The sequence below is a fragment of the Sminthopsis crassicaudata genome, chromosome 3 (genome assembly GCF_048593235.1).
Source record: "Sminthopsis crassicaudata isolate SCR6 chromosome 3, ASM4859323v1, whole genome shotgun sequence".
Taxonomy (NCBI): Eukaryota; Metazoa; Chordata; class Mammalia; order Dasyuromorphia; family Dasyuridae; genus Sminthopsis; species Sminthopsis crassicaudata.
Genome location: NC_133619.1, coordinates 225,866,983 through 225,892,172, shown reverse-complemented (window position 1 = coordinate 225,892,172; position 25,190 = coordinate 225,866,983). Strand labels below are relative to the sequence as shown.

The 25,190-nt window shown below is 36.9% G+C and overlaps 1 protein-coding gene across 1 annotated transcript in view; it reads right to left on the bottom strand.

The window, feature by feature from the left end:
• Nucleotides 1-18,311, bottom strand: part of RAB10 (RAB10, member RAS oncogene family) — an 89,267-nt gene extending 70,956 nt beyond the window's left edge. Inside the window, exon 1 of the mRNA XM_074300096.1 lies at nucleotides 17,461-18,311. Coding sequence (XP_074156197.1) covers nucleotides 17,461-17,587 — 127 coding nt within the window. The 5' untranslated portion in view covers nucleotides 17,588-18,311. The remainder of the gene's footprint in view (nucleotides 1-17,460) is intronic.
• Nucleotides 18,312-25,190: the final 6,879 nt, after the last annotated feature.

Here is a 25,190-nt window from a genome sequence, read left to right as displayed (position 1 = left end):
TCTGAAGGAGCTTACTTACATTCTGCTCCAGGAATATGTTCCCAAGATAAATTAATACAAAATAAAAGAAATATATAATGTGATCTGAAGACTGGAATAAAGTAAGGGATAACATTCAATGTTTGAGGGACACAAGGTGAGAGATAAATGGAAAAGCCTAAGTACCATGTAAAGAAGCTGGGTCATGCTAAATTGAGTAACAATTTACTTGTTCATAATTGTTCCTAGAGATTACTACACAACCCAATCAATCCTTGTATTATAAAAATCTATATGCTCCATAGAGGTTCAAAGCAAACATTATGAAAATTACTATCAATTGGAAAGATGTGGAAACAGTAAAGTCATAGTTGGCAGGAAGATAGCTTTTGGAAGAAATTTCCATTCTTGAAGAAACCTGGGATATTAAGCCTGGAGAAGAGATTTAGGAACAACATAATAACTGTCTTTTTTTTTTTTTTTTTCTTTCCAAAAAGCCTAAATCTACCTTTTAAAGAGTGAGAAAAGTTGCAAGTTAACTAAAGGAATATAATAAACCCACTCAAAGCTTAGTTTTGCTCTACTTTTCCAGCCTACCAGGCAAATAGTAGACACCAAGTCTTTCATTATATAGTAATTATTACATGTTATTACAAAAAAGTATTTATTCTCATAAATGCATGTTCCTGAATTGAATTACAGGATTACTGTTTAAATAGATGTCACTGTACCCAGACAAACAAGGATCTGATTGTATGAGCCATAGGGATATGTGAAAAATAAAAATAGCTCACACAGCATCTTTATTTGAAAGATCACTTGTCATAATAAGAATTTACCTTCAAATAAGTAAATAAAGGAAGCCATTTTTCACAATGGCACTTATGATGTATCTATGTCATGTTAGACAATATGTAAATATATGAAATAATTTATAAGGTGTGAGAGAGGTAATTTGGGAGAAGAAAAGATAAATGTTAAGTATCCATGAGATGGCATCTAAAAGCATTTTAACTTTAGAGTAAGAGAATAAGTAGCACACAACTAAAACTTCTTCCCCATTTCCCCATATAGTGATATATAGACCTTGTTTTGAAGGAGGTTAAAAGTCAGGGATAAGATACACAAATACACAGAGTAAATATACACAAACAAATAGGATACAGTGATATGCTATTCAAGACCTCACAAATTCCCTAATCCAACCTAGTATCCATATACATTAATTCCATAATATCTTGACAAGTAATCAGGAATCAATAAACAAGCATCTATTAATATTTTTTATAGATCCTGGAGGTAAAATGGGAACCATTGAAGCGCTATGTAGGAGTGGGAATGGGGGTGGGTGGGAAGTGATCAGAGTTATATTTTAGGAATATCACTTTGATAGTTGAGTAGAGGAAGGATGGATTAGAGGAGATTTACAGTAGTGAAACCAATTAGAACTAAATTTCACTAGCCCAGGCTAAGGCACTGGGGGCTTTCTTCACCAGAAGTGATGGTTGTATAAAGGGAGAGGAGATATATTTGAAAAATATGAAGGTAAAAACAAGATTTAACAACAGACTGACTATGTCATATAAGCATAAGGAGTTTTCAACACCAAGGTTGTGAATCTGAATGACTAAGAAAATGGGGATCATCTTCAACAGGAAAATTAGGAAGGGAAGTGGGTTTTAGAAAAAGATAATGAATTGTTTTGGACCTGCTGAGTTTGAAGAAGCCTATGGAAACACTCTAAAAAGTCTAAAAGCCAATTAGGTAATGCAGGACTAGTGCTTTACCTCTACAAAGATGATAAATAAACTCATTAAAAGCTGATGAGATCACCAAATGAGATTGTCTATACAAAGCAAGAGAAGAGGGGCCATGACAGAGTATCAGGGGATATACCCAGTTAATAGGCATGACCTAAATTGAAGATTCCTTTCCTCTCCCAAGGAGTAGAAAGAATGATTAGACAAACAAGAGAACAAAGAATAAGCAATGTCACAAAAACCCAGAAAGTATCTAGAAAATAGGTATGACAGTAGTATCTGAAACCCATTAAATCTGGCAATTAAGAGATCACTGGGGAGCACAAGTAAAAGTCGGATCACTTTCACAACGAGTTTAGACAAGGGGAGTTGAGACATACAACAGTTAGAAAGGATAAGTGGAAAAAGTGATAATTTTTAAGGAAATGGAAAATATGGGTATGTTTATAAGCAGCAAGGAAGGAATCAGCAAAGAGAGATACAAGATTAGTGAGAAGTTGTGAATGATATAAGGGACAATCTACTAGAAAAAATGAGAGGGGACAGGATCGTTTATTAATAGAAAGTTTCATCTTGGTAAGGAAAAGGCTACATATTCATGTGAGACAAGAGAAGGAGGAGATAGTTGGGAAAGAGCTTAGTGATGTGAGATTAGGAAGCTCCTGGCAAATGACTTTGATTTGGGAGTGAAGTATGAGACCAAGACTTCAGCTGAGTGGACGCTGGGGGGGGGAGGGGGAGGGAGGGTGAGACATGGGCAAGTTTGGAAGAGATCCTATGGTAAAGCAATGAATAGATTAGGGTAGGAAAAAAGGGCCAACGCACATATCTGAGATTATACACATATATACATAGACATATATCATATAACAAATCTGTACTCTAAACATTAATTTCAAGAACTCCAGCTGTATTTAACAACATGTGAATAGGAAAAAGGGAAGAAGATGATGGGACCAATCCAAAATTAGGTTTGTCAAGGAATGACTGGCAACAGAACAAGGGGTCAAAGGTAGATCTGGAGTGAGTCACTCAAGTGGCAGATATGGAAGGGAGCAAACAGATGAGAAATGAAGTTTGTTCAACAGTATCTACATGTTCAGAATCACTGGAATGAGGGCATATAAGGAAATGCGAGTATGCTAATCATTGAAATAGGCAGAAAATTAGACTGTTCAAAGTCATTCCTCAAGGCATACAGGAGACCCATCTCACAGCAGGTAAGAATAGGCAGTCAGGATATAGATGGGGTGACAGCACAACGTGGAGGCTGGCTTTTGGAACACAATAGAAAGGCTGGAGAGATGATAGAGGTCATTAGACAGATGGCAGGTTCTTAAACTGATACAGAGTTTGCTAGGCACAGGAAACTAGAGGTTATGAAGTGTGTGGTCAAATGTTGGTTCGATTCAGGATTCAATGTGAAGGCTTTGACACAAAAACAGAGGCTGGAGGCTGGATGCCAAGCTGATACAAGGCCCATTTAACTTTCATTTGAAAAATTCCAGCCTTGGGGAACCCACTTTATCTCCTAAGACAGCTTATTCCAATAGTTAAGAAATTTGTTTTTCCATAGAGTTAAAACACGCCTGATTTGCAACTTTCACCAATTGCTCCTTTATCTGCCCTCTTGAGAACAAGAGAAGTCTAATTTCTTCCATTTGATATCCCTTGGACCCAGAAATCATGTCTCTACCCCCCATTTTCATTTCTGCACAAATCATCCCCAGTTTTTTAAAATGATGTTTGTATAGCATGACTGTCAATTTGTTCTTTCTCACTCTCTTACACATTTACACTCATACAGTCACTTTTCTCTAGAGCCACTGAGGTTAAGTAAATCCCCTTAAAATACAGAACCTAAAAATGAACCCACTATTCTAGATGCAGTCCAGCCACAACAGAGTAAAAAGTCTTATCACCTCACTTGTTCTAGATACTATACTTCTTTGTCCCATTTCAATGCCTCATCATGGAATAGTAATGACTTAGGCTTCTCCAAGGTAATTCCAATATATAGTCTGCCAGATACTAAACCAAACTAGAAAAAGCTTCAAGGATAATGATTCATGATCCCATCAGTATGTCTGTCCTCAGAGGACCAGTTCAAAAGAGATTCACCATCAGGTTGGCTACAGGGTAATCTTTTCATCCATTGCAGCTCCTGCTATGTTATTTTATTGAATTATACAGACAGTTTTGGCTTTCAGTGAACTAACATTCTAACACATGGGGAGACTATGTGTAGGGAAAATTTAGATGCCAAGTAGATGTCAAATCCTTTAAGGACCCAGCAGAAAATGGCAAAGAGATTCTTAGGGTATATCAATAAATAGAATTACCCAAGGTTCAAAATAGGTAATGGCAGTATTTAGACTGTGGTAACAATTTAAGAAATAAGAGATGGAAGAAAGTAGGCATGGACCCACATTTAACACTACATACTAAGATAAGATCAAAATGGGTCCAAGATATAGGCATAAAGAACGAGATCATAAATAAATAAGAGGAACATAGGATAGTTTACCTCTCAGACTTGTGGAGGAGGAAGGAATTTGTGTCCAAAGGAGAACTAGAGATCATTATTGATCACAAAATAGAAAATTTTGATTACATAAAATTAAAAAGTTTTTGCACAAAGTAAACTAATGCAAACAAGATTAGAAGGGAAATAATAAATTGGGAAAATATTTTTTACAGTTAAAGGTTCTGACAAAGGCCTCATCTCCAAAATATACAGAGAATTGACTTTAATTTATAAGAAATCAAGCCATTCTCCAATTGAAAAATGGTCAAAGGATATGAACAGACAATTTTCAGATGATGAAATTAAAACTATTTCCACTCATATGAAAGAGTGTTCCAAATCACTATTGATCAGAGAAATGCAAATTAAGACAACTCTGAGATACCACTACATACCTGTCAGATTGGCTAAGATGACAGGAACAAATAACGATGAATGTTTGAGGGGCTGTGGGAAAACTGGGACACTGATGCATTGTTGGTGGAGTTGTGAAAGAATACAACCATTCTGGAGAGCAATCTGGAATTATGCCCAAAAAGTTATCAATGTGCATACCCTTTGATCCAGCAGTGCTACTACTGGGCTTATATCTCAAGGAAATACTAAAGAAGATAAAGGGACCTGTATGTGCCAAAATGTTTGTGGCAGCCCTTTTTGTAGTGGCTAGAAACTGGAAAATGAATGGATGTCCATCAATTAGAGAATGGTTGGGTAAATTATGGTATATGAATATTATGGAATATTATTGTTCTGTAAGAAATGACCAACAGGAGGAATACAGAGAGGCTTGGAGAAACTTACATCAACTGATGCTGAGTGAAACGAGCAGAACTAGGGGATCATTATACACTTCAACAATGATACTGTATGAGGATGTATTCTGATGGAAGTGGATATCTTCAACATAGAGAAGAGCTAATCCAATTCCAATTGATCAATGATGGACAGAATCAGCTACACCCAGAAAAGGAACACTGGGAAATGAGTGTATACTGTGAGCATTTGTTGTTGTTGTTTTTCTTCCCAGATTATTTTTACGTTCCAAATACAATTCTTCCTTTGCAACAACAACAAAATTTGGATCTGCACATATATATTGTACCAAGCATATACTATAAGATATTTGATATGTATGGGAATGCCTGCCATCTAGGGGAGGGGGTGTAGGGAAGGAGGGGAAAAATTCAGAACAGAAGGGAGTATAATGTTGTTTTAAAAAAAAAAATTATCTATGCATGTGCACTGTCAAAAAAAATGTTACAATTATAAAATTAATTAAAAAAAAAAAAAAGAAAAGAAAAGAAAAGAAATAAGAGAAGAATGTCCAATCCTAAGATAATGTGCAACAATCCAGGCAGAAGTTTATCAGAAGGAAAAAAAAAAGGGGGGGGACATTATGTGGACACAAGAGGAATGAAGAAGAGATATTGTTAATAATAGCAGCACGCAGACAAAAATAAATAAAACAAAAGCTAGTAAGAGAAAAAAACTACACATTCTAATTTCTATTTAGGTATATTTATTAACAATGTAGAATTTATGAAAGGAATTTATGAAGTTTATGAAATGGAAAAAAGGCTAATTTACTATTTTTAGTTTTTAGTAATGACGGGAAATCCAAATGGTGAAAAACCCACAAGAAACTATCAACTTTCAGATAACTGGTTTATATCAGGTTAATTTTTCTCTTTATCATTTGCTTTAGAGAGCATTATCTTTTGGATTTCCCACCATTACTATCTGTTTATATAACCTTTACTTGAAAAATGTACCTAGCAAAGTCCCATTAGTAATACTGACAATCAGAAGGTAAGAAAAAAAGGAGAAAGGACCCACCTAAAGAAACAATAAGAACAATTCCAGAATAGAATCTCTGAATAAATCAAGTGGCTTTAGGAGTATAAAGATGAATAAGTCTTCAATTTCTCTTTTGATCCTTCAGTTAAAAACAGTTTTTGGTATCACTGCCTTCTTTGCAGAGTGGGGAACGTGTGGAATACTGCTTATATACAGTGGCCTTAGTTGCCTTTTTAGCAAATTGTTGTTTTCTCTTTCAACTTGTTAAGGCTCTCTGGGTGAGTGAGTAGGGATGATAGATATAATATTTAGAAATAAAAATAAATCATTGAAGAATTTTTAAATTGCTTATTGGAATTATTTTTATTAGCCAATTTCAATCTTATACTCAAAATGAAAAAAAAAAATCACATAAGTACTGGTTCTGAGTTTTGGCTCTGTCACACAGTATCCTATCTATATTATATAACTTCAGTAAGCCATCTCTGTGTTTTAGTTTCTTTACCTCAAAAATAGGGAATTGAATACTCAAAACTAACTTATACACAGATTACTGTGATACTCAGATAAAATGAGCAAAGGAGCTAGTAGCCATGAGTACCACATAAAGGTCAGCTATTATTTCATATTTCATATTCTTTTTGATGGTGGACTCAAAATGAAAGGGAAGAAAAAACATTCACATTATCAATTAAATGATTAATGAAAGGATTTTCTTTAAACTTATATTTGTGCCTCCTTATTCATTAAGTTAAAAAAAATCATATAAAGTAAACTTCCAAAGAGACTAACTTGCTAATTATATAAGCAAATTACAAGGCATTTTGCAAGGAAACCAAATGCTATCCAAATAAAGTTACTGTTATGTTAGTTACCAGTAAATTAACCGATTCATCCAATACAAAGAAATGAATCAAATTATAAATCTATATCATAGTGAATCAGTACATGACTATGTCATAACAGAAATAATGAGAAAGAAGAAAATCTTAATAAGTTCACATAATGCTCAAATTGTTAACAATTATTCAAATGAAAGCCAAATTAGCAAACAAGACCTTTCAACAACACTACAGGGAAAATAAATTAACTTCACTTCACTTGTCCCCATTTGTTTAAAAAAAAAAAAAATCATAAAAATTGAAGAGGTTTTAAAAGCATTTTCTATTTTGTAAAGTATCTCCATTTGAAAATCTCACTCAACCATAAAATTTAAAGTTCAGCACATGACAAATCTGTAACATTGTTTTTATTGACTAATATTCACTTAAATACAAAAAGGAAAGAGTCAAAAGCAAAGACAAAAGGGAAAATACCATGGTTGAAAGTAATATTACATTCTCAAGAATTCCAGGAGTTTTAGTCTTATGGGTACATAGAAGGAAATGTTCTTATAGAAAGAATGCAAATACATAAAGATAAAAGTCACTACTATCTACCATAACTATTTGTTTGGCAAGTGGAAAGAGGGAAAGCAATATTGTACTTTATGCTGATTTCATTTGAAAAACAGGCATTTCCCAATTACAATCTAAAATCTAAAAAGGCTATTTACTTATTACAATCATCAAAGAAAAATTCCAAGTGACACATTTGTCCCTAACTCAAAACTACAGGGGCATTTTAAATTTGCTTACGACAACCATCTAAGAAAAATTTCAAGTAACACATATGACTATAAGACCACAGAAGCATTTTAAAATTACTTCAAAACACAAACTAGATAATAAGAAAAACTTATTAATTTTAAGATAGTTACTAAGCCAGGATAGGGGACCAAGATTTCACTACTGCATATATGGAAATAAAGGTTAAGAAAACTTCCTTTACCAAGATAGATCAGCATTTTCTCAGAGCCTTGAAGTTTTAGAGTTACCTAGAGCAGTGGTATCAAACTCAAACAGAAACAAGGTCACTAAAACATACATAAGGGTCCCTGAAGAGCAGCATGTTTAAAAATGTATTAATTTTTAAAAATGCTTTATTATATTTTTAATACAAATGCTTAAATATTTCCCAATTACATTTTATCTGATTCAAGCAGCACTCAGGAGTGTTGAATGTTTAATCAACTTGCAATTATGAAAGTGATAACAAAATTAAAGATTACTTACACAATGCTTTGAAATGCCTCGCTTTTTTCCTTTATATTTTTTGCAGCTTAAGCATATAGTTACTGCCATCAACCTGTAATTTAAAAACTGCAGTACATGAACCAAAATGAATAATCCAATTCATAAATCATAAATTAGTAGCATTACAAAAGAAATTACAAAAAATCCTTTTTGGAATATATTATTGACACAAGCTGTGTGATTCTAGGCAAAGCTATCTGCTTCAGATCCCTCAACTATAAAAGGTGCTAACAGGCACCTATTCAGGATTGTTGTAAAGATCAAATGAGACACTTATATAGCGCTTAGCACACTGCCTAACATATAGCAGTTTATAAATGCTTATCTTCTACCCACTCCCTTATTATTTAAAAACAAACTCCAAACTAGGTCTGACCCATAAGCCACCAGTCTTCTGTTTGTCAAGAGAAATGAGAGAGGAGGACATGCTTTCCTCTCTTTATACTGATTTCAAAAGATTAATTGTATATCAAATTTCTCTTCCATGCATTTGCCCAAATGCTTTTCAAATCTATTTATTTCTTCTAGTAACATCTCTTGAGTAAATGATTTCCACAAACTTGCTATGGGAAGTAGTATTTCTTGTATTTGCACTCAACTTGCCTATATCAAATTTCCAAAGGCACCTTTACATTTTGTTTAGGGATTTGATGAACAAGTCTTTTCACCTTATCCATGTCATTCATGACTTTATAGAATTTGATCATATCTTTTCCCCCTGAATTATCAAATCTGACAATTTTAAGTCCTAATTCTTCTCATCTATTGCATTTGACACTATTAATCCTAATCACTCTTAAGAATCTTTTACTAGATTTTCATTCACATCACACACCTTAACTGTAAAGGTTTCCCAAGATCATCTCCTGAATCTTCCTCTCTTCTAATTTCCCTTTCTTAATAACTTTATTCTCTCTATGCATATCTACAATCCTAATGTTTCCCCCAAGCTTCAGGCCTACCAATTGCCTACTGGACACTTCCAATTAGATCTTCCACAGACAGCTAAAATGCAGTATGTCTAAAACTGAACTCATTATCATACTCATCAAAATTGTCCCATCTTTTTCCATATTTCCCTACTTCTTCTGAAGGATCCACTCTCCTTAGTGTCTAAGGTTCATAATATCAGCATTAATCTCAACACACTCTCCCATCTCAAAATTGCTAAATCTTGTCATTTCTACCTTTACAACTCACATCTAACTTCTCTCCACTCAAACAGCTACCACATTTAGCTCAGGCTCTTGTCAGCTCTCATCTAGATTACTGAAACAACCTCCTAATTGCTCCCTCTACCTCAAATCTATGACCATTCCAATTCATTCTATATACTGTTAGCAAAGTAATTTTCATTAGGCAAACACATGACCACATGACCCCCCCCATACTGAAATAATTTCAATGGCTTTCAGAAAAAATACAAACTTTTCTGTTCAGCTTTTTGAAATCCTTTGAAACCTAGACCCAACCTATTTTTCTAGTCTCAAAAGACATTAATATTCCTCTTATTCTGTGATCTAAACATTTTTTTGATGAATAGGTCATAATATACTTCTATTATTACCTTCCTGTTACAATAACAGTTCTTCATACTAGAAATTGTATTTAAAAAACTATGTGTTAATTACATAAGGATTTGTGTGTGTGTATGTACACTTATACTCACTTACATATTTTAATACTGAGTAGCTAAATAGTAATGACAACATATAGTTTTAATATAGTGGCTTTGTAACAGTTATTTCAAGGGTTCATTATTTCAGTCCTAGAGCTATTTTTACCAGAAGCCAAGGTTGCAATAAGTCAAGTCTCTTGATGAAATAAAGAACAGTACATATTTATTATGTGTCAGGCAAGAGTTCAAATACAAGGGAGAAAAATACAAATAATCAAAACAGTCCCTGCATTCAAAGAGTTAACAATCCAGATCAGCTGGATGGGGCAGTGGTTAGAAGCATTGACCCTAGAGTGAAGAGTCAGGAATGAGTTAACAATTTAAAAGAGAAAGTTAAGGGAGTGAGGAGAGAAGGCATCCAGAAGTATGGTGGGGAAATAGCACAAAAGGCCTTGGAAGCCTGGCTTCAGGACAGGAAAGGAGAAGTTCATCTACCAGAGCCCAGAAGGGAGGGGACTAAGGAAGATGGCCAGAGTACAGGCACATGTTTTAGAAATGATGTGGAAGAGTAGCACTGCAGCTGTTGCTCTCCAGTTCCACTACATTTCTAAAGGTATTTACATGGAACCAGAACCAGAATTAAACATCGTTTTACATTTAGATCATTACTTTGGGATTCCCTAATTTATTTCAAGGTGTGGCTCAAGTGTGTTTCAAAGACCCTTGGTGATTTCTCCAATTGTTAGCCTTACTGTACACTGTACCCTAATTACTGGATATTTATATTCTATTTATCCTTTAGGTTTTTTTAATCTAGTTTCTTTTCTTTAGATCTCAATTTCTAGAACTGGCTTGACAAATAGTAAGCACTTAATAAAATACTTGTTGACTATGAAAATATTGTATCTTCCTCCCTAATACCTCACCCCTGCTCAGCTCCACCCCCCAGAAGACTACAGAGAGGAAAGAGAATTAGCTCTTGTAGGAGGACTTGGATAACCTAGGCTATTCATTTAACACTCACAAGCCTCAGTTTCCTCCTCTGTAATATAAGAGGGATGGACTAGCTTTAGATGGCCTCCAGCTCTTGTGATCCTAATTCTATGATCCTAAGCTCCGATGGCAAAAATACCTAACTTCTTCATTGCACACCAAGAGCCTACCCATAATGCCTGGAACATATTAAGTGTTTAATAAATGTTTGATGGTTAATTTACATGACAACTTAAAAGTTTAAACCTGATGTTTAGAGCAGAAATTGAATGGGGGGGGGGGGGGAAGACAACTGAAAAACATAGCTGTATTTTCTAATTTATTAAAAATCTACATCATATGGAAAATAATTCAGTTCAACAATTTATATAATATGTCAGAAAGGTTAATTTTACATCAACTTAGATGTTTTTATCTGAATTCTACAACTATATCCATGCAAAGCCATAAATATCCATCTTCACATTCTAATATTTATTCCAGTAAAACATCATTAAAATTATCTTATCCAAATCTGCCTAAAGAATGGCAAGTTACAGGGTATAGATGGAATAGTGGATAGAGAACCAGCACCAGGAGGACCTGAATTCAAATCTGGCCTCAAACACTTAACACTTCCTAGCTGTGTGATCCTGGACAAGTCACTTAATCCCAATTGCCTCAGGAAAAAAAAAAAAAAAAAAAAAAGGCAAGTTACTATGTGTAAGATTATATAAAGAAACAAGGAAGACTTCACTATATGGTTCTGGAGCAAAATTCTTGGTGTTACTTATCAATAACTTAATACCCAATTGGAAGCACTTAATAAACATTCCCTAATAAGAGGTTTCCAACTGGCAAAAATCACATTTTTGCTGGGCATACAACATAATAGAGTACAGAATAATATAAGACATGGAAAACTCCCTACAAAATGTCACTCATTCCCTTTATACAAATTATGGACTTACTTAAGTTTGTTATATATATTATAGGCCAAAGACTGAAGTCCCATGTAACAGAAGAGACTGATTTAACAAAAGGACCTAAATTTAAAAGTACTTCAAGGGAGTAAAATGCATCAATTGACACTAATGTTTTTATCCATAAAACAAAAACAAAGAGAACAGGACAAAAAATTGTATTTCAAAGCAACTATTTGTGACAATTCATGTGCTTAGTCCTTCTAGTATGATTAGGCTAAAAACCTTTCAATGATATTATCATTTTTTGATGCTTTTTTGGATCTGCTTTCAGAGTCAACTATCCATACCACAGTAGACAAGAGTACTGATTGACCTCAGAAAGACCTGATTTCACATTCTTCCATTGAAAAGTACTAGCCAAATAAGTCATTTAGCTTTATCCTCAATTTTTTTTATCTGTAAAATGTAGATTATTGTGACACTTCTACCTCTTGGAGTTGTTATAAACTTCAAATAAAATAATGTAAGATAAACTCCCACAAATACCCCTTTATAAAAAACACAAGCCTACCAACATGATTCCTCAATGGAAAATATTCTTAATTTCATAAACTTCACTCTAAAATCCAGATGTAAATTTTAACTTTAAAAATAACAATATTGGCAGCAAATACTTTTCCCTTAAAGATGTAGATTTATTTTTTAGAAAAAATGAAAAAGGCATTCACAATGAAATTGAATGAATAAACACTTCATAAAATGCCAGACTTTTTAATTTGTTGGTTTTATTAATTTTTTTCCCTTCATCTTAAAAAAAACACTTCTTAGTCATATAGTATTCAGGATAGAGAGGAAAGTCTAGATGAGAGAGAGATATTAAAAAAGACTTAAAAGTTTAATGAACAAAGCAGGTGAATAATCTGTTTGATACCATTTTAGAACACAAGCAACAAGACAGACAAAAAAAAAAAAAAAAAAAAAAAAAAAAGCATATTGTAAGCCAGACTTGACTTCTTCAACCTTGACAATCATTCTGTCAAAAGTTCATTCTTCCTGACATAGAATCTCTTATAATCCTGGCTGAATTCCTCATTGACTGCTTAACCTTGTAGGATGAACTTGTCTTACACAAAAGAAAAAGAAAATCATCTTTTCCACTCATGATTCAGTGTTTTATAGAGTGATGGAGAAGTAAACATTTACCACTGAAAATTTTTCCACACTTTACTTCTGAATCATACTACAGAAATAAGTCTTTTATCATTAGTCACTATTTTCTTGAAACTTATGTTTGTTCACATTTAAGACCTAAACAAATGTCTTCAAGGTTTTACTTCACTGCTTAAGCCATGTGGTACATTCTTTACAGAATGGAATTACAGAAGAATGAGACCAAAGTTACTGCCTCATTCCTTTATATTAGGGGTGCTGTGCTAGAAAATACCAGAATAAAAAAAATCAGATTAACATAGGCTTTCTTTTGATTTTGCCACCCCACCTCTCTGACCTGTCTGCTCACCTAGAGAGGAAGGAGATGATTGTAGAATATCTCTAAAGTCTCTGTAGACGCTAGCTGTGATCTAGTAGGCACATACAAAACCAAAATTCATATGGAACTCCCAGAAGAAAAATACAGGCTCAGAAAGACTAAAGAATGGGCAAAGAAAAATGCTTCAAATAATAACTTCCCTAATCAAGAACATCTCTGGATTCTCCATTAAACAGAACTATTGCTTTAGTTCCCTTCCTTTATTCTTTATTAAAAAAAATTAAAACCATATTCAAAGGTGGAAAGAGATCACTTTCAGTTCTTTCCTCTCTTCTCTTTGTAAAAAGCATGGGTATTCTGGAAACTTCCAGAGTGTTTTTGTCAACTTTTAGCTGAATGAAATATTTGAAGTAACCAACTTTTTATCTGAACAAAATATATACTCTGAGGGAAGAGAAAGTATTCTACCTTAAGACTTCACTACGACCTAATATAACTCCAAAAACTTGGGGTTTTTTGGATGCGTAAATCAGACAGCTTGATGTAATAGCCAAAAAACAAATCTTGAAATCAGGAAGACCCAAGTTCAAGTGCCACTTGACTTATACCAGCTACATAACTTCTCAGTGCTCCAGATAACTCTTGGAGTTTAAGATGATATTCTAAATTATATTAGTTCAAACATAAATCAGTCTTCTGACTTCCCATTACTAACTGCCAATGATCTTAGAGTTCATATTGTTGATGAAACAAAGAAAAAAAGACACAGACAGGCAAGAGTCACAGACACAAAGGCACACAGAGAGAGATACAGAGGGAGAGAGAGGCAAAGAGAGAGAGAGAAGAAAGGGAGGGAGGGAGGGAGGGAAAGAAGGAGGGAGGAAGGGAAGAAGAGAGAGAGAGAGAGAAAGAGAGTGAAAGAGAAAGAGAAGCAGCAGCTACCATCATCACCCTAAACAAGTTAGTAGATGGTCTTCATGTAATGCTTAACAGAAAATTTCTCATCCTGTAGCCAACCTCAAATCTCTGATGACAGACACTGCCACCTGTCCATGCTTGTACTCCTATTCAAAGCCTTTCCAGCTTGGCAGCTGTCAGGACTTGTGGTTTGCTGCTTGGCATGGACTTTGAAAACCCAGGGTCACCTCCAAGATGAGACAGCAGAGTAGACTTCAGTGATCTGAATCTATCTAGGGAATGACCACACTGATAAAATAATGAATCCTTGAAGTACTAATGTATTAAATAATATAATACATATCTGACATCTTCTTTAATAAAATTTACAAAGTTCCTTTCAACAACCTAACAAGATAGGTACACCAGTGATTTTCTTTACTTTACAAACAAGAAAACTTCGGTTCACGGAAGTTAAGTAATTTGTCCATGATCATACAACTAGTACCTGCTAAAGGCAGAATATCACCCAGACCTTGCCAGTCTCAACACACTTTAAAAAAAAAAAAATCTATTTCACACTAATCCTGTAATTTTTACTCAATAAATGTCACTCTATACTACCTTATTTTTTTCAAAGATTCTTAACCAAGATCAGTGTTGTTCTAATTCTGCTAAAAAGAATTTCAAGAAAAAGCTGAGTACAAATAAGCCTATGATCAGAAAGTATTAAGTACAATCAATATTTAAAAAATCAACAATAACACTGCCGAACATAATCTAGAACATGAGTGTTATATTTCTTCAGCTTACTGTTACTCACTACATCAGGTTTGTTATCACTAATACAAGGTAGTATAATACCTCTTTTTATATATCTGCAAGTCTTTAAGTGATTGAAAAAAATCACATCACATTAAAATTATACTGAAAAATGCAAGAAAGGAATAGAAAAGTGGTAAATAAATGACCTAACTTTTTGTACGTATTAAAAATTTATTCTAAATATTTTCACCATTTTCAAATAAAGAGGTAATATCAAAAGTAGTTTCAATTCTCCCAAATAAGAGATTCTGCCTTTCTTGAGCACTCTAGAATTCCTACAAAACAGACATTTCTAGATGATCTTACTCTAACCTTGTTACTCCATCTATCATGTAACCAAGCCTTCAAATTTCACTATTCCTATACTTAGAAAATGAGCAAAACTCTATTGATAAAATAAAAATATTCTAAAAAAGGGTATGTACTACCTCTTAAAATTCACATTTGTGCTTTAAGCTCTGAAAATGTGACTTTGATAGAAGTTATACCTGCAAACCTTTCAATCATGCCCAAAATTTCAAGCTTAAACCTCAAGTAAATGAGTATAACTCAATGTATATGATGATTGATATTCATCTTTAATTTTATCTCAAAACAACAAGCTGGTAAAAATTAATGTCCCAAAACAGTAATCAATAGACCTGTGTTTATGTGCATGTCATTCAACACACAATATGTTTTCTCCTAGATCCCAATAGGAGAAAGATTTCATGAATGCAATTAAGAATTAATTATCTATTCTAACCTATACCTTCTTAAGAGCAGCTTAAAGTGTACTTTAAATTTAAATGAAAATAAACATGTAATATTCTGGACCTAGACATTTTAGGTAAAGGCAGACATAAGTTGTAGAATATATCATTTAATGCTATTCTTCCCAATAAAAGATACCATTGATGCATTTTCATGAGGACATAAGAACACATCTAAAAGTATTGCAATAAAAGAAACAGCCTAGTAAAAGAAATACAGGCTTTATGACCAGAGTGCTGGGTTTGAATCCTAACTAATGTGACCCTGGAAAAACTATTTGACCTATCTGAACCTCAGCTTACTTAGAAAGCATTTAATATAAAATATGCATTCATCTTTTTAAATTATGGAATTATTATCAAAGGGCTATACTTTCATACATTCTTTCAGTAGTGTCAGTGGATCCTTAGAATGTTAAAACTCTGTTCATTCACTAATTTCCCTTCTTATCAATGACATGCCAGGACCCAAGTTAGGTCTAACCAGAGGAGCAGACATAAATAAGCTAACTGGACCTAGGAGAAAACTAAATGTCATATTGTTAGAATTATTTCTCTAACCAACTGAGCTAACCAGCTGCAGCTGTAAATGCAACGCACTTGACATAAATTTAATGCCAATTATTTCTACACAAGAAAGCAACGAGTTTAATGGCAAGATGGATGTGTAAAATGTTCATACTCCTTTATAACGTGCCTACTGTTGTATGTATAATCAAGAAATAATGATCATGGTGACAAAAAAATAAATAATGAATAAAACCACAATCTAGCTTAATTTAGTTTAAATTGTCTAGGTAAAGCAGGGTTCATGTAAGGAAATTAAGTATTTTCTCAATCACTAGGAATTTCAACATTTTAGAAATTGTTTGAGTTCCTTAAACAATTTGTGCTGAATTTTGCTATTAATACCACTAATTCTTCCAAATAAGTCATGAGATGCTTTCCCAGGAAGTAAGAAAGAAATTACTTTCTTTTCCTCCCGTTTTGGAGAGAACTACACTATGATCATGTTTTCACCATCCTGACAAACAATTCTGAAATATAAAGCGGAGGCACTTTAAAAGTTTTTACTTCCTATAAAAGAAACACGAGTAAAGGCATTTTATCGTAAGCACCATAAGTGTAAACAAAAAGAGTAAGAAGACTGCTTCACCGTCCAAACTTTGTAACTAACAGAATAAATGGAGATGAATGAAAGTCCTCAGAGCACTAGGTCTGGTTCGACTCCAGTCCCAAACAAGTCCCAGAAACTGGAAATACCTCTATGCTCACTCTATGCTGCAGGCCTTGTTCTTTCCACCACTAGCTCAAATTACTCTTCGTTTCAACCTAAAATTACTTAAAAATCATTCGCTCCCCCCCCCCCCAGAAAAAAGCATCTGGGACCTCTTCTTTTGTCCCACGGCTTATATACTGGCTATGACAGACTCAATGGGATCCGACCACCTTTAAAAGGCAGCCGGCACGTCCGTCCATCGCGATCCTAACTGCAGACCCACATCGGAAATCCAAACTACACCCGGGGGAGGGGGAAATGCCAGCACCTCCTCTCCTAAGAGAGTATCCTAACTTTTCCTTAAATGCCTGAGGGGCAGAAGGCAGAGAAGAGAAAGACCGGATGGGAGATAAGGGCAGACACCGCCCCCCAAAATTCAAAGAGCAACTTGGGCAGGGGCTGGGCTGGGCTCGGAAGTCCCCGAACAAAGGCCAAGGCGCCCGAGGGCCGGGCGGGGGTCAGGAGCGGAAGGCCCCCGGGCGCCCCCAGCCGAGGGTTACCCACCTATGGTGGAGATGAAGGTGGTGTTGAAGGCATCGTCCGAGAAGCGAAAGAGGACGCAGGTCTTCCCCACTCCCGAGTCCCCGATCAGGAGCAGCTTGAAAAGCAGGTCATACGTCTTCTTCGCCATCGGGAGGAGCAGCAGCTCCGGCTCTCGCCGCCGGCGGCCCCGCGGGATCGATCCCTACTCTCACCCCCACGGGCTCCTTCTTACTTGGGTTCCGGGCTACTTGGCCCCGGCAGGCTCGGGGCAGGGTGGGGGGGGAAGGGGCGCGCTCGAGGGAGGGGATCCAGGGGTGGAGACGACGGCAGAGCGCCCTGGCACGGAAGGCTCCGACGGGCGGCTCGCTCCGGCGCCTCCGGGGGGCAGCAGCAGCGGCTCTGCGGCCTCTCCCGTTCGCCTGACTCGGTTCCGGGGAATCGGTCGGGACAAAATGGCTTCCCCTCCCCCCTCAGGACTGCTCGGCCGGGACGCTCCCACAGCGGGCGGGCGGGCTTGGAGCGTGGGTGGGCGAGCAGGAGGAAGAGGAATCTGTGCCGGCGCGGGGCGGCAGCTGAAGCGGCGATTGCTAGCGAGGACACGGAGGCAGCACGGAACCCGAGAGGCTGGCAGCCCTCAGCTACATAGCCACAGGAAGCTGAACCGCCCCGGCCCAAACCACCTTTTTCCCCGTGCCCTCTCACGCCGGCGTGCCCGCGCACGCGCACACGCACGGGCGTAATCTCGCCCCTCCTACTCTGCGTACCCGGGGCGCAGTCTAAAGCCGAAGAAGTCGGAAAGTCTGGCGCGCCTATCTAAAACGCCTGGACCTAGGAAGGGGTGCGCGCATGCGTTCTTCCGCCGGCGTCTGATAGGAAGGGGGAGAAAGGCAGACCGAGGTTTAGGAGTGTCAGTGGGTGGAGTGGCCCGATGGGAACTGGGCAAGCGCAGATCTCCTCGCCTGTCGCCCTTCCCTCCCCCCCCCCCCCCCTCTTATTAGAACTGGAGCTGTGGAAAGGAAAGATAAGCGGGACTCTACGGGAAGCTGGTGAGCACTGACCCAGCCGGCCGGGGCACAACGTCCGGACAGCCCGGCCTTTGTGCGCTTCGTAAACACGCGAGAATTGGGGACAGTCATCCGCACGATCAGTCCATTCGGCGGCCAGGGCGCGCGGGGCGCGCTCACTTGATTGATTTGGAGCTTTTACTAAACTCTGAGGCAGCTCCCGGAGCGCAGGAACGGCCCAGGCTGCCGGAGAAGGAAGATTCCGCTCCTCCCGCCTCCCCCTCCCCCGAGTTTGCTTTAGGTAAAAGGGAGCAGGAATATGAAAGTGAAAAACTGGCCACGCTGGTTCTGGAAGAGATGATGTCATCTGCCCGTCTACTAGCTGGGGCGAGGAAAGGAGGACAGAGGGCCGCCAGCCGGGCGCTGGAGGGGAGGGGCTCCCCGGCCCGCAACCGCCAGTGGAAGAAGGGGGAAGGGGCCCTCGTCCCCGCCTCCCACTTTCCCCCTCCCCTCCTCCAGCCACCGCATTCCTAGAGAGCCTGCGGCCCCGCAGACCTCCCCACGTCCCGGGGGTGGAGCCGGCCCTGCAGCCGCCCACGCCCGCTCTCTCGGCTGCCTTCCTACTTCCATGCCTCGTTAACCCTTCCTACATTTATGTAGCACCAACTGTGTGCCGTGCTGTGGGCGCAGCCGGAGAGGGTCGGCGAAGACAAGGCGATGTGCATCTCTACCTTCTCTCATGTCACATGTGGCATACTGCGCCTAACAGATGCTTTTTGATTCACGCCTTCCTTTTACAGTTCTTCCCTAATACTTTATTTTCTACCGCCGCGGTTCTTAATTCATTCTCGCACCTCCATATTTGACCTCCTCCCTCACTTCTCCAGATAGCTGAATTCCTAACTGCCTCCCCGTCCTATCCATTTAGGGACCTCTTCGGCCCTTGCCTCCTGGTAGCCTAGGTAGAACTAAAGTAAACCAGACCAGTGAGTGGTTGCAATGGGAATAGGAAGCTGTGGAAGGGACCGGTTCAACTCGATGTAGCAGGAGCTTTGAAATTTGGGGGAAGAAAAAAAAAACGGGAATTAATGAAGTGAGCTTAAATATTGTATCTAGTTAGTAATCCACTATTTTTCCCTCTTCTGGCTCCTCTCATTTATCATCCCTACTCCTCATTCACCTCCCAACTCTGAGAATACCAGACCACTCAAATTCCCCCGACTACAATATCAACTACTTAAGGACTGGGACTATCTCACTTGCTTTTATTTGCACACCCAATCCTTAACTTCAATGCCTCGAAAATATTTATACATAATTACCACAAGATCTGCTTCATTCTGGAGGACTCCCATCCTCCTCTACCCATGTCTCTTTTTTTCTTCTCATCTCATATTCTTGATCTTCCTCCCTTTACCTATAGCCTTTCTTGATTTGATCTTTATTTTGGAATTTATTAGTATCTTATGGTCAGTTTCTCATTTACTCGGCCACCATTCAAATGAAATGCCTACTATGTACAAGGAACAACCTGGCACCAGCTTTACTTCAGAGCCTCCTGGCATAGACATGACCCTAGATGCTATAAGACTGTGCCAGCAGAGCACAAGCCCTGCCAGATCTTACCAGGCTGGAAACACTTTAAATACAGGCCCAGCAACTGAAGCTTATACTCCAAGGACCAGTCTAGCTAACTTAGGAGAGGCTTACTTATCAGGCTGCTTCCTGGAGGGTGATTAATTTTTTTTTTTTTTTTTAGCTATAGCAACTCTGAAAGAGTCTTAGAGTGTTGAGAAATAATATATTTTCACATGAAACACATCACTAATCCTTGAAGTATGTTCATGACAAGTCTTGTCAACTTTACCAACAACGATATCACATCCTTTTCTCCACAGTGCCACCACCCTAATTCAGTTCCTCCTCACCCATTACCAGATTATTGTAATAATCTCCAAATTGACCTCTTTGATTCACTCAATTCAATAATCACTAAATACCTATTATGTGCCAGCCACAGTACTAGATTGAGACTGCAAAGATAAAAATGAGATGGTCCTTACCCTCAAGAAGTTTATGTTATATGAGGATATGGGGCATGAACATAGATAAATATAAGATACATGAAGGAAGAAAACTGGGGGGGAAAACAGAATTGAGGCAGCTAGGATAGAGTGGATAAAGTGGGCCTGGAGTCAGGAAGACTCCTGAACTGAGTTCAAATCCAACCTTAGACACAATTTGTATAACCTTGGACAAGACACTTAACCTCTATTTATCATAGTTTCCTCAAATGAAAAATAAGGAAAATAATCCAACTTACCTCGGAGTTGTTTTGAGGTTCAAATTAGATAATATTTGTAAAGTGCTTAGCACAATGTCTGGCACTTAGAGCATACTATATAAATGCTATCTAGCTATTACTGTTATTAAATGGAGAAATCAGTAAAGGCTTCATGCAGGAAGTGGTCCTTGAACCTTGAAATTAGAGATTCCAAAAGGTAGAGGCAAAAAGGAAGAACAGTGGAGATACGGAGAACAGCTTATGTAGGGCATTGAGATGGGGGCATGGAATGTTGTGTAGATGAGTTAGCATATAGAATGCATGGGGGAGGGGCTAACATTACTAGCCCACAAAATTGAGCTGGAGACAAAGTGAGAAAGACTTTCAATGCAAAATAGATGAGTTTAGATTTTATTGTTGAGGCAGTAGGGAGCCACTGGAGCTTCTTGACCAAGAGCTTCAACATGGTGAAAACTATGCTTTAAGAATATCATTTTGGCAGCTGGATGTGCATGAATTGGAGAAGGAAAACATGAAGTGAGGAGAATAGGTAGAAAGCTATTATAATAAATCAGGTAAGAAGTTATTATGGTGGTTATAATATGAGATGAGAAAGATGAGGCAGGGTGAATTGGCAATTTTAGATATAGGAAGAGAATGATAGCAAGGAGTCAGTAACTTATTATGCATTTAATTGTGGCAGTCACTTCGGGGTACTGAGGGTGCAAAGATAAAATTGAAATAACCTCTGTCCTGCAAGAGATCCTAGGGCAAGGGATATTACATACTTTGAGAAAGGTATTCAGGGCATATTTTAAAATAATCCTAATTCTATTGAAAAATTTCAAAAGTAATGTTAGTTTAAAATATATATACTGTATGATACCTAAACCAGGTAGATCGAAAACTGAGAAAGAAAACTATAGACCAATTTCCTTAATGAATATTGATGCTAAAATCTTAAATAAGATATTAGCAAATAGACTTCAGAAAATCATCCCCAGGATAATACACTATGACCAAGTGGGATTTATACCAGGAATGCAGGGATGGTTTAATATTAGGAAAACTATTAGTATAATTGACTATATTAATAATCAAATTAATAAAAACCATATGATCATCTCAATAGATGCAGAAAAGGCATTTGATAAAATCCAACATCCATTCCTACTAAAAACGCTTGAGAGTATAGGAATAAATGGACTATTCCTTAAAATAATAAGGAGCATATATTTAAAACCTTCAGTAAACATCATATGTAATGGTGATAAACTAGAACCTTTCCCTGTAAGATCAGGAGTGAAACAAGGTTGCCCACTATCACCATTACTATTCAATATAGTACTAGAAACTCTAGCCTTGGCAATAAGAGCCGAGAAAGAGATCCAAGGAATTAGAGTAGGAAATGAAGAAATCAAATTGTCACTTTTCGCAGATGACATGATGGTATACTTAGAGAACCCCAAAGACTCTGCTAAAAAGCTATTAGAAATAATTCAGAATTTTAGCAAAGTCGCAGGATACAAAATAAATCCACATAAATCCTCAGGATTTTTATACATTACCAACACAATCCAACAGCAAGAGATACAAAGAGAAATTCCATTCAAAATAACAGTCGATAGTATCAAATATTTGGGAATATATCTACCAAAGGAGAGTCAGGAATTATATGAGCAAAATTACAAAACACTTGCCACAAAAATAAAGTCAGATTTAAATAATTGGAAAGACATTCAATGTTCTTGGATAGGTCGAGCGAATATAATAAAGATGACAATACTCCCCAAACTAATCTATTTATTTAGTGCTATACCAATCAGACTCCCAAGAAACTATTTTAATGACCTAGAAAAAATAACAACAAAATTCATATGGAAGAATAAAAGGTCGAGAATTGCAAGGGAACTAATGAAAAAAAAGTCAGAGGAAGGTGGTCTAAGTGTACCTGATTTAAAGCTATATTATAAAGCAACAGTCACCAAAACCATTTGGTATTGGCTAAGAAATAGACTAGTTGATCAGTGGCATAAGTTAGGTTCACAGGACAAGATAGTGAATAAAAATAGCAATCTAATCTTTGACAAACCCAAAGATCCCAAATTTTGGGATAAGAATTCATTATTTAACAAAAACTGCTGGGAAAACTGGAAATTAGTATGGCAGAAACTAGGCATGGACCCACATTTAACACCACATACTAAGATTAGATCAAAATGGGTCCAAGATTTAGGCATAAAGAACGAAATCATAAATAAATTGGAGGAACATGGGATGGTTTACCTCTCAGACTTGTGGAGGAGGAAGGAGTTTGTGTCCAAGGGAGAACTAGAGACCATTATTGATCACAAAATAGAACATTTTGATTACACCAAATTAAAAAGTTTTTGCACAAACAAAACTAATGCAAACAAGATTAGAAGGGAAGTAACAAATTGGGAAAAAATTTTTACAGTTAAAGGTTCTGATAAAGGCCTCATCTCCAAAATATACAGAGAATTGACTTTAATTTATAAGAAATCAAGCCATTCTCCAATTGATAAATGGTCAAAGGATATGAACAGACAATTTTCAGATGATGAAATTAAAACTATTTCCACTCATATGAAAGAGTGTTCCAAATCACTATTGATCAGAGAAATGCAAATTAAGACAACTCTGAGGTATCATTACACACCTGTCAGATTGGCTAAAATGACAGGAACAAATAACGATGAATGTTGGAGGGGCTGTGGGAAAACTGGGACACTGATGCATTGTTGGTGGAGTTGTGAAAGAATCCAACCATTCTGGAGAGCAATCTGGAATTATGCCCAAAAAGTTATCAAAATGTGCATACCCTTTGACCCAGCCATACTACTACTGGGCTTATACCCCAAGGAACTACTAGAGAAGGGAAAGGGTCCTGTATGTGCCAAAATGTTTGTGGCAGCCCTTTTCATAGTGGCTAGAAGCTGGAAGATGAATGGATGTCCATCAATTGGAGAATGGTTGGGTAAACTATGGTATATGAATGTTATGGAATATTACTGTTCTATAAGAAATGACCAACAGGAGAAATACAGAGAGGCTTGGAGAGACTTACATCAACTGATGCTGAGTGAAACGAGCAGAACCAGAAGATCATTATACACTTCAACAATGATACTGTACGAGGATGTATGCTGATGGAAGTGGATTTCTTCAACATAGAGAAGAGCTAATCCAATTCCAATTGATTAATGATGGACAGAACCAGCTACATCCAGAAAAGGACTGGGAAATGAATGTAAACTGTTATTTTTACCTTCTGAATCCAATTCTTCCTGTGCAACAAAAAATTCGGTTCTACACACATATATTGTATCTAAATTATACTGTAATATATTTAACATATATAAGACTGCTTGCCATCAGGGGGAGGGGGTTGGGGGAGGAAGGGAAAAAATCTGAATAGAAGTAAGTGCAAGGGATAATGTTGTAAAAAATTACCCATGCATATGTACTGTCAAAAAATGTTATAATTATAAAATAAAATAAAAAATTAAAAAAAATATATATATATATATACTGTAGATTGGAGAAAAAAATAAGCTTAGAGTAGGAGATAGAGGAAGCTTTATAGTGCATCTCAAAATGTGAGACAGTTGAAGGAATAATTTCTACCAACCAAAACCCAACGAATGAGCTTTGAATATGAAATCCTTTTCATATTGAGCTAAAAAAAAAAAAAAAAAAAAAAAAGGTATAATGACCCAGTGAAAGGTGAACTAATTTAATTCTGAATAGCCAGAAACTCCTAATTGATTTTCACTCTATAAAAGTTACAAATTTTTAGTGTGTTCTGGGTATATTCCATTTTTGGTAAGCATTTTCATAAAGCTTAAATTCTGTTTATAATAACTTGCCTGTGTGATTCAGAATTTTCAATTAAATCCAAAGCAAGAAACAAACTGGAGACTGCAGAGGGTTGAAACATGCCAGCACCATGCCTATCACCAAGGACTCTCTATCCACTAGAATCCCGTTTCCAGTGCCCTCTTATCTCCACCTTCACCTATTTCCTTAACTAAACTTTGACCTTATTTCCAAACTCCATAATAAACCTCTTTTATCAGTCTAGGTTTTCGGATCTGTAAATTCCTTTACGGGGACTCGTGCTACTACTAGATCTCATTTAACTCTATTGCGCCAAATCCAAAGGGTTGCAGGGGAGCTCTATTTGACTCCCTGTACCCCAAACCTGCCACTAGACTTCAAACCCTAATTTCATTTAGGTACCCCAAATCTAGACCTCATTAGAGACTATATATGTGATATGTAGGTATCTCTTTTTCAAAACTATCTTAATAATAAAACTATTAGTTGACAAGAAACAGCACTAAACAACTTTGAGGTACTAAAAACTAAATTAAAAATTTATAAAAATTTAATTTGTTGTAATCTTATTTCCTATATGAATATGCTGATAAACTTTAGAA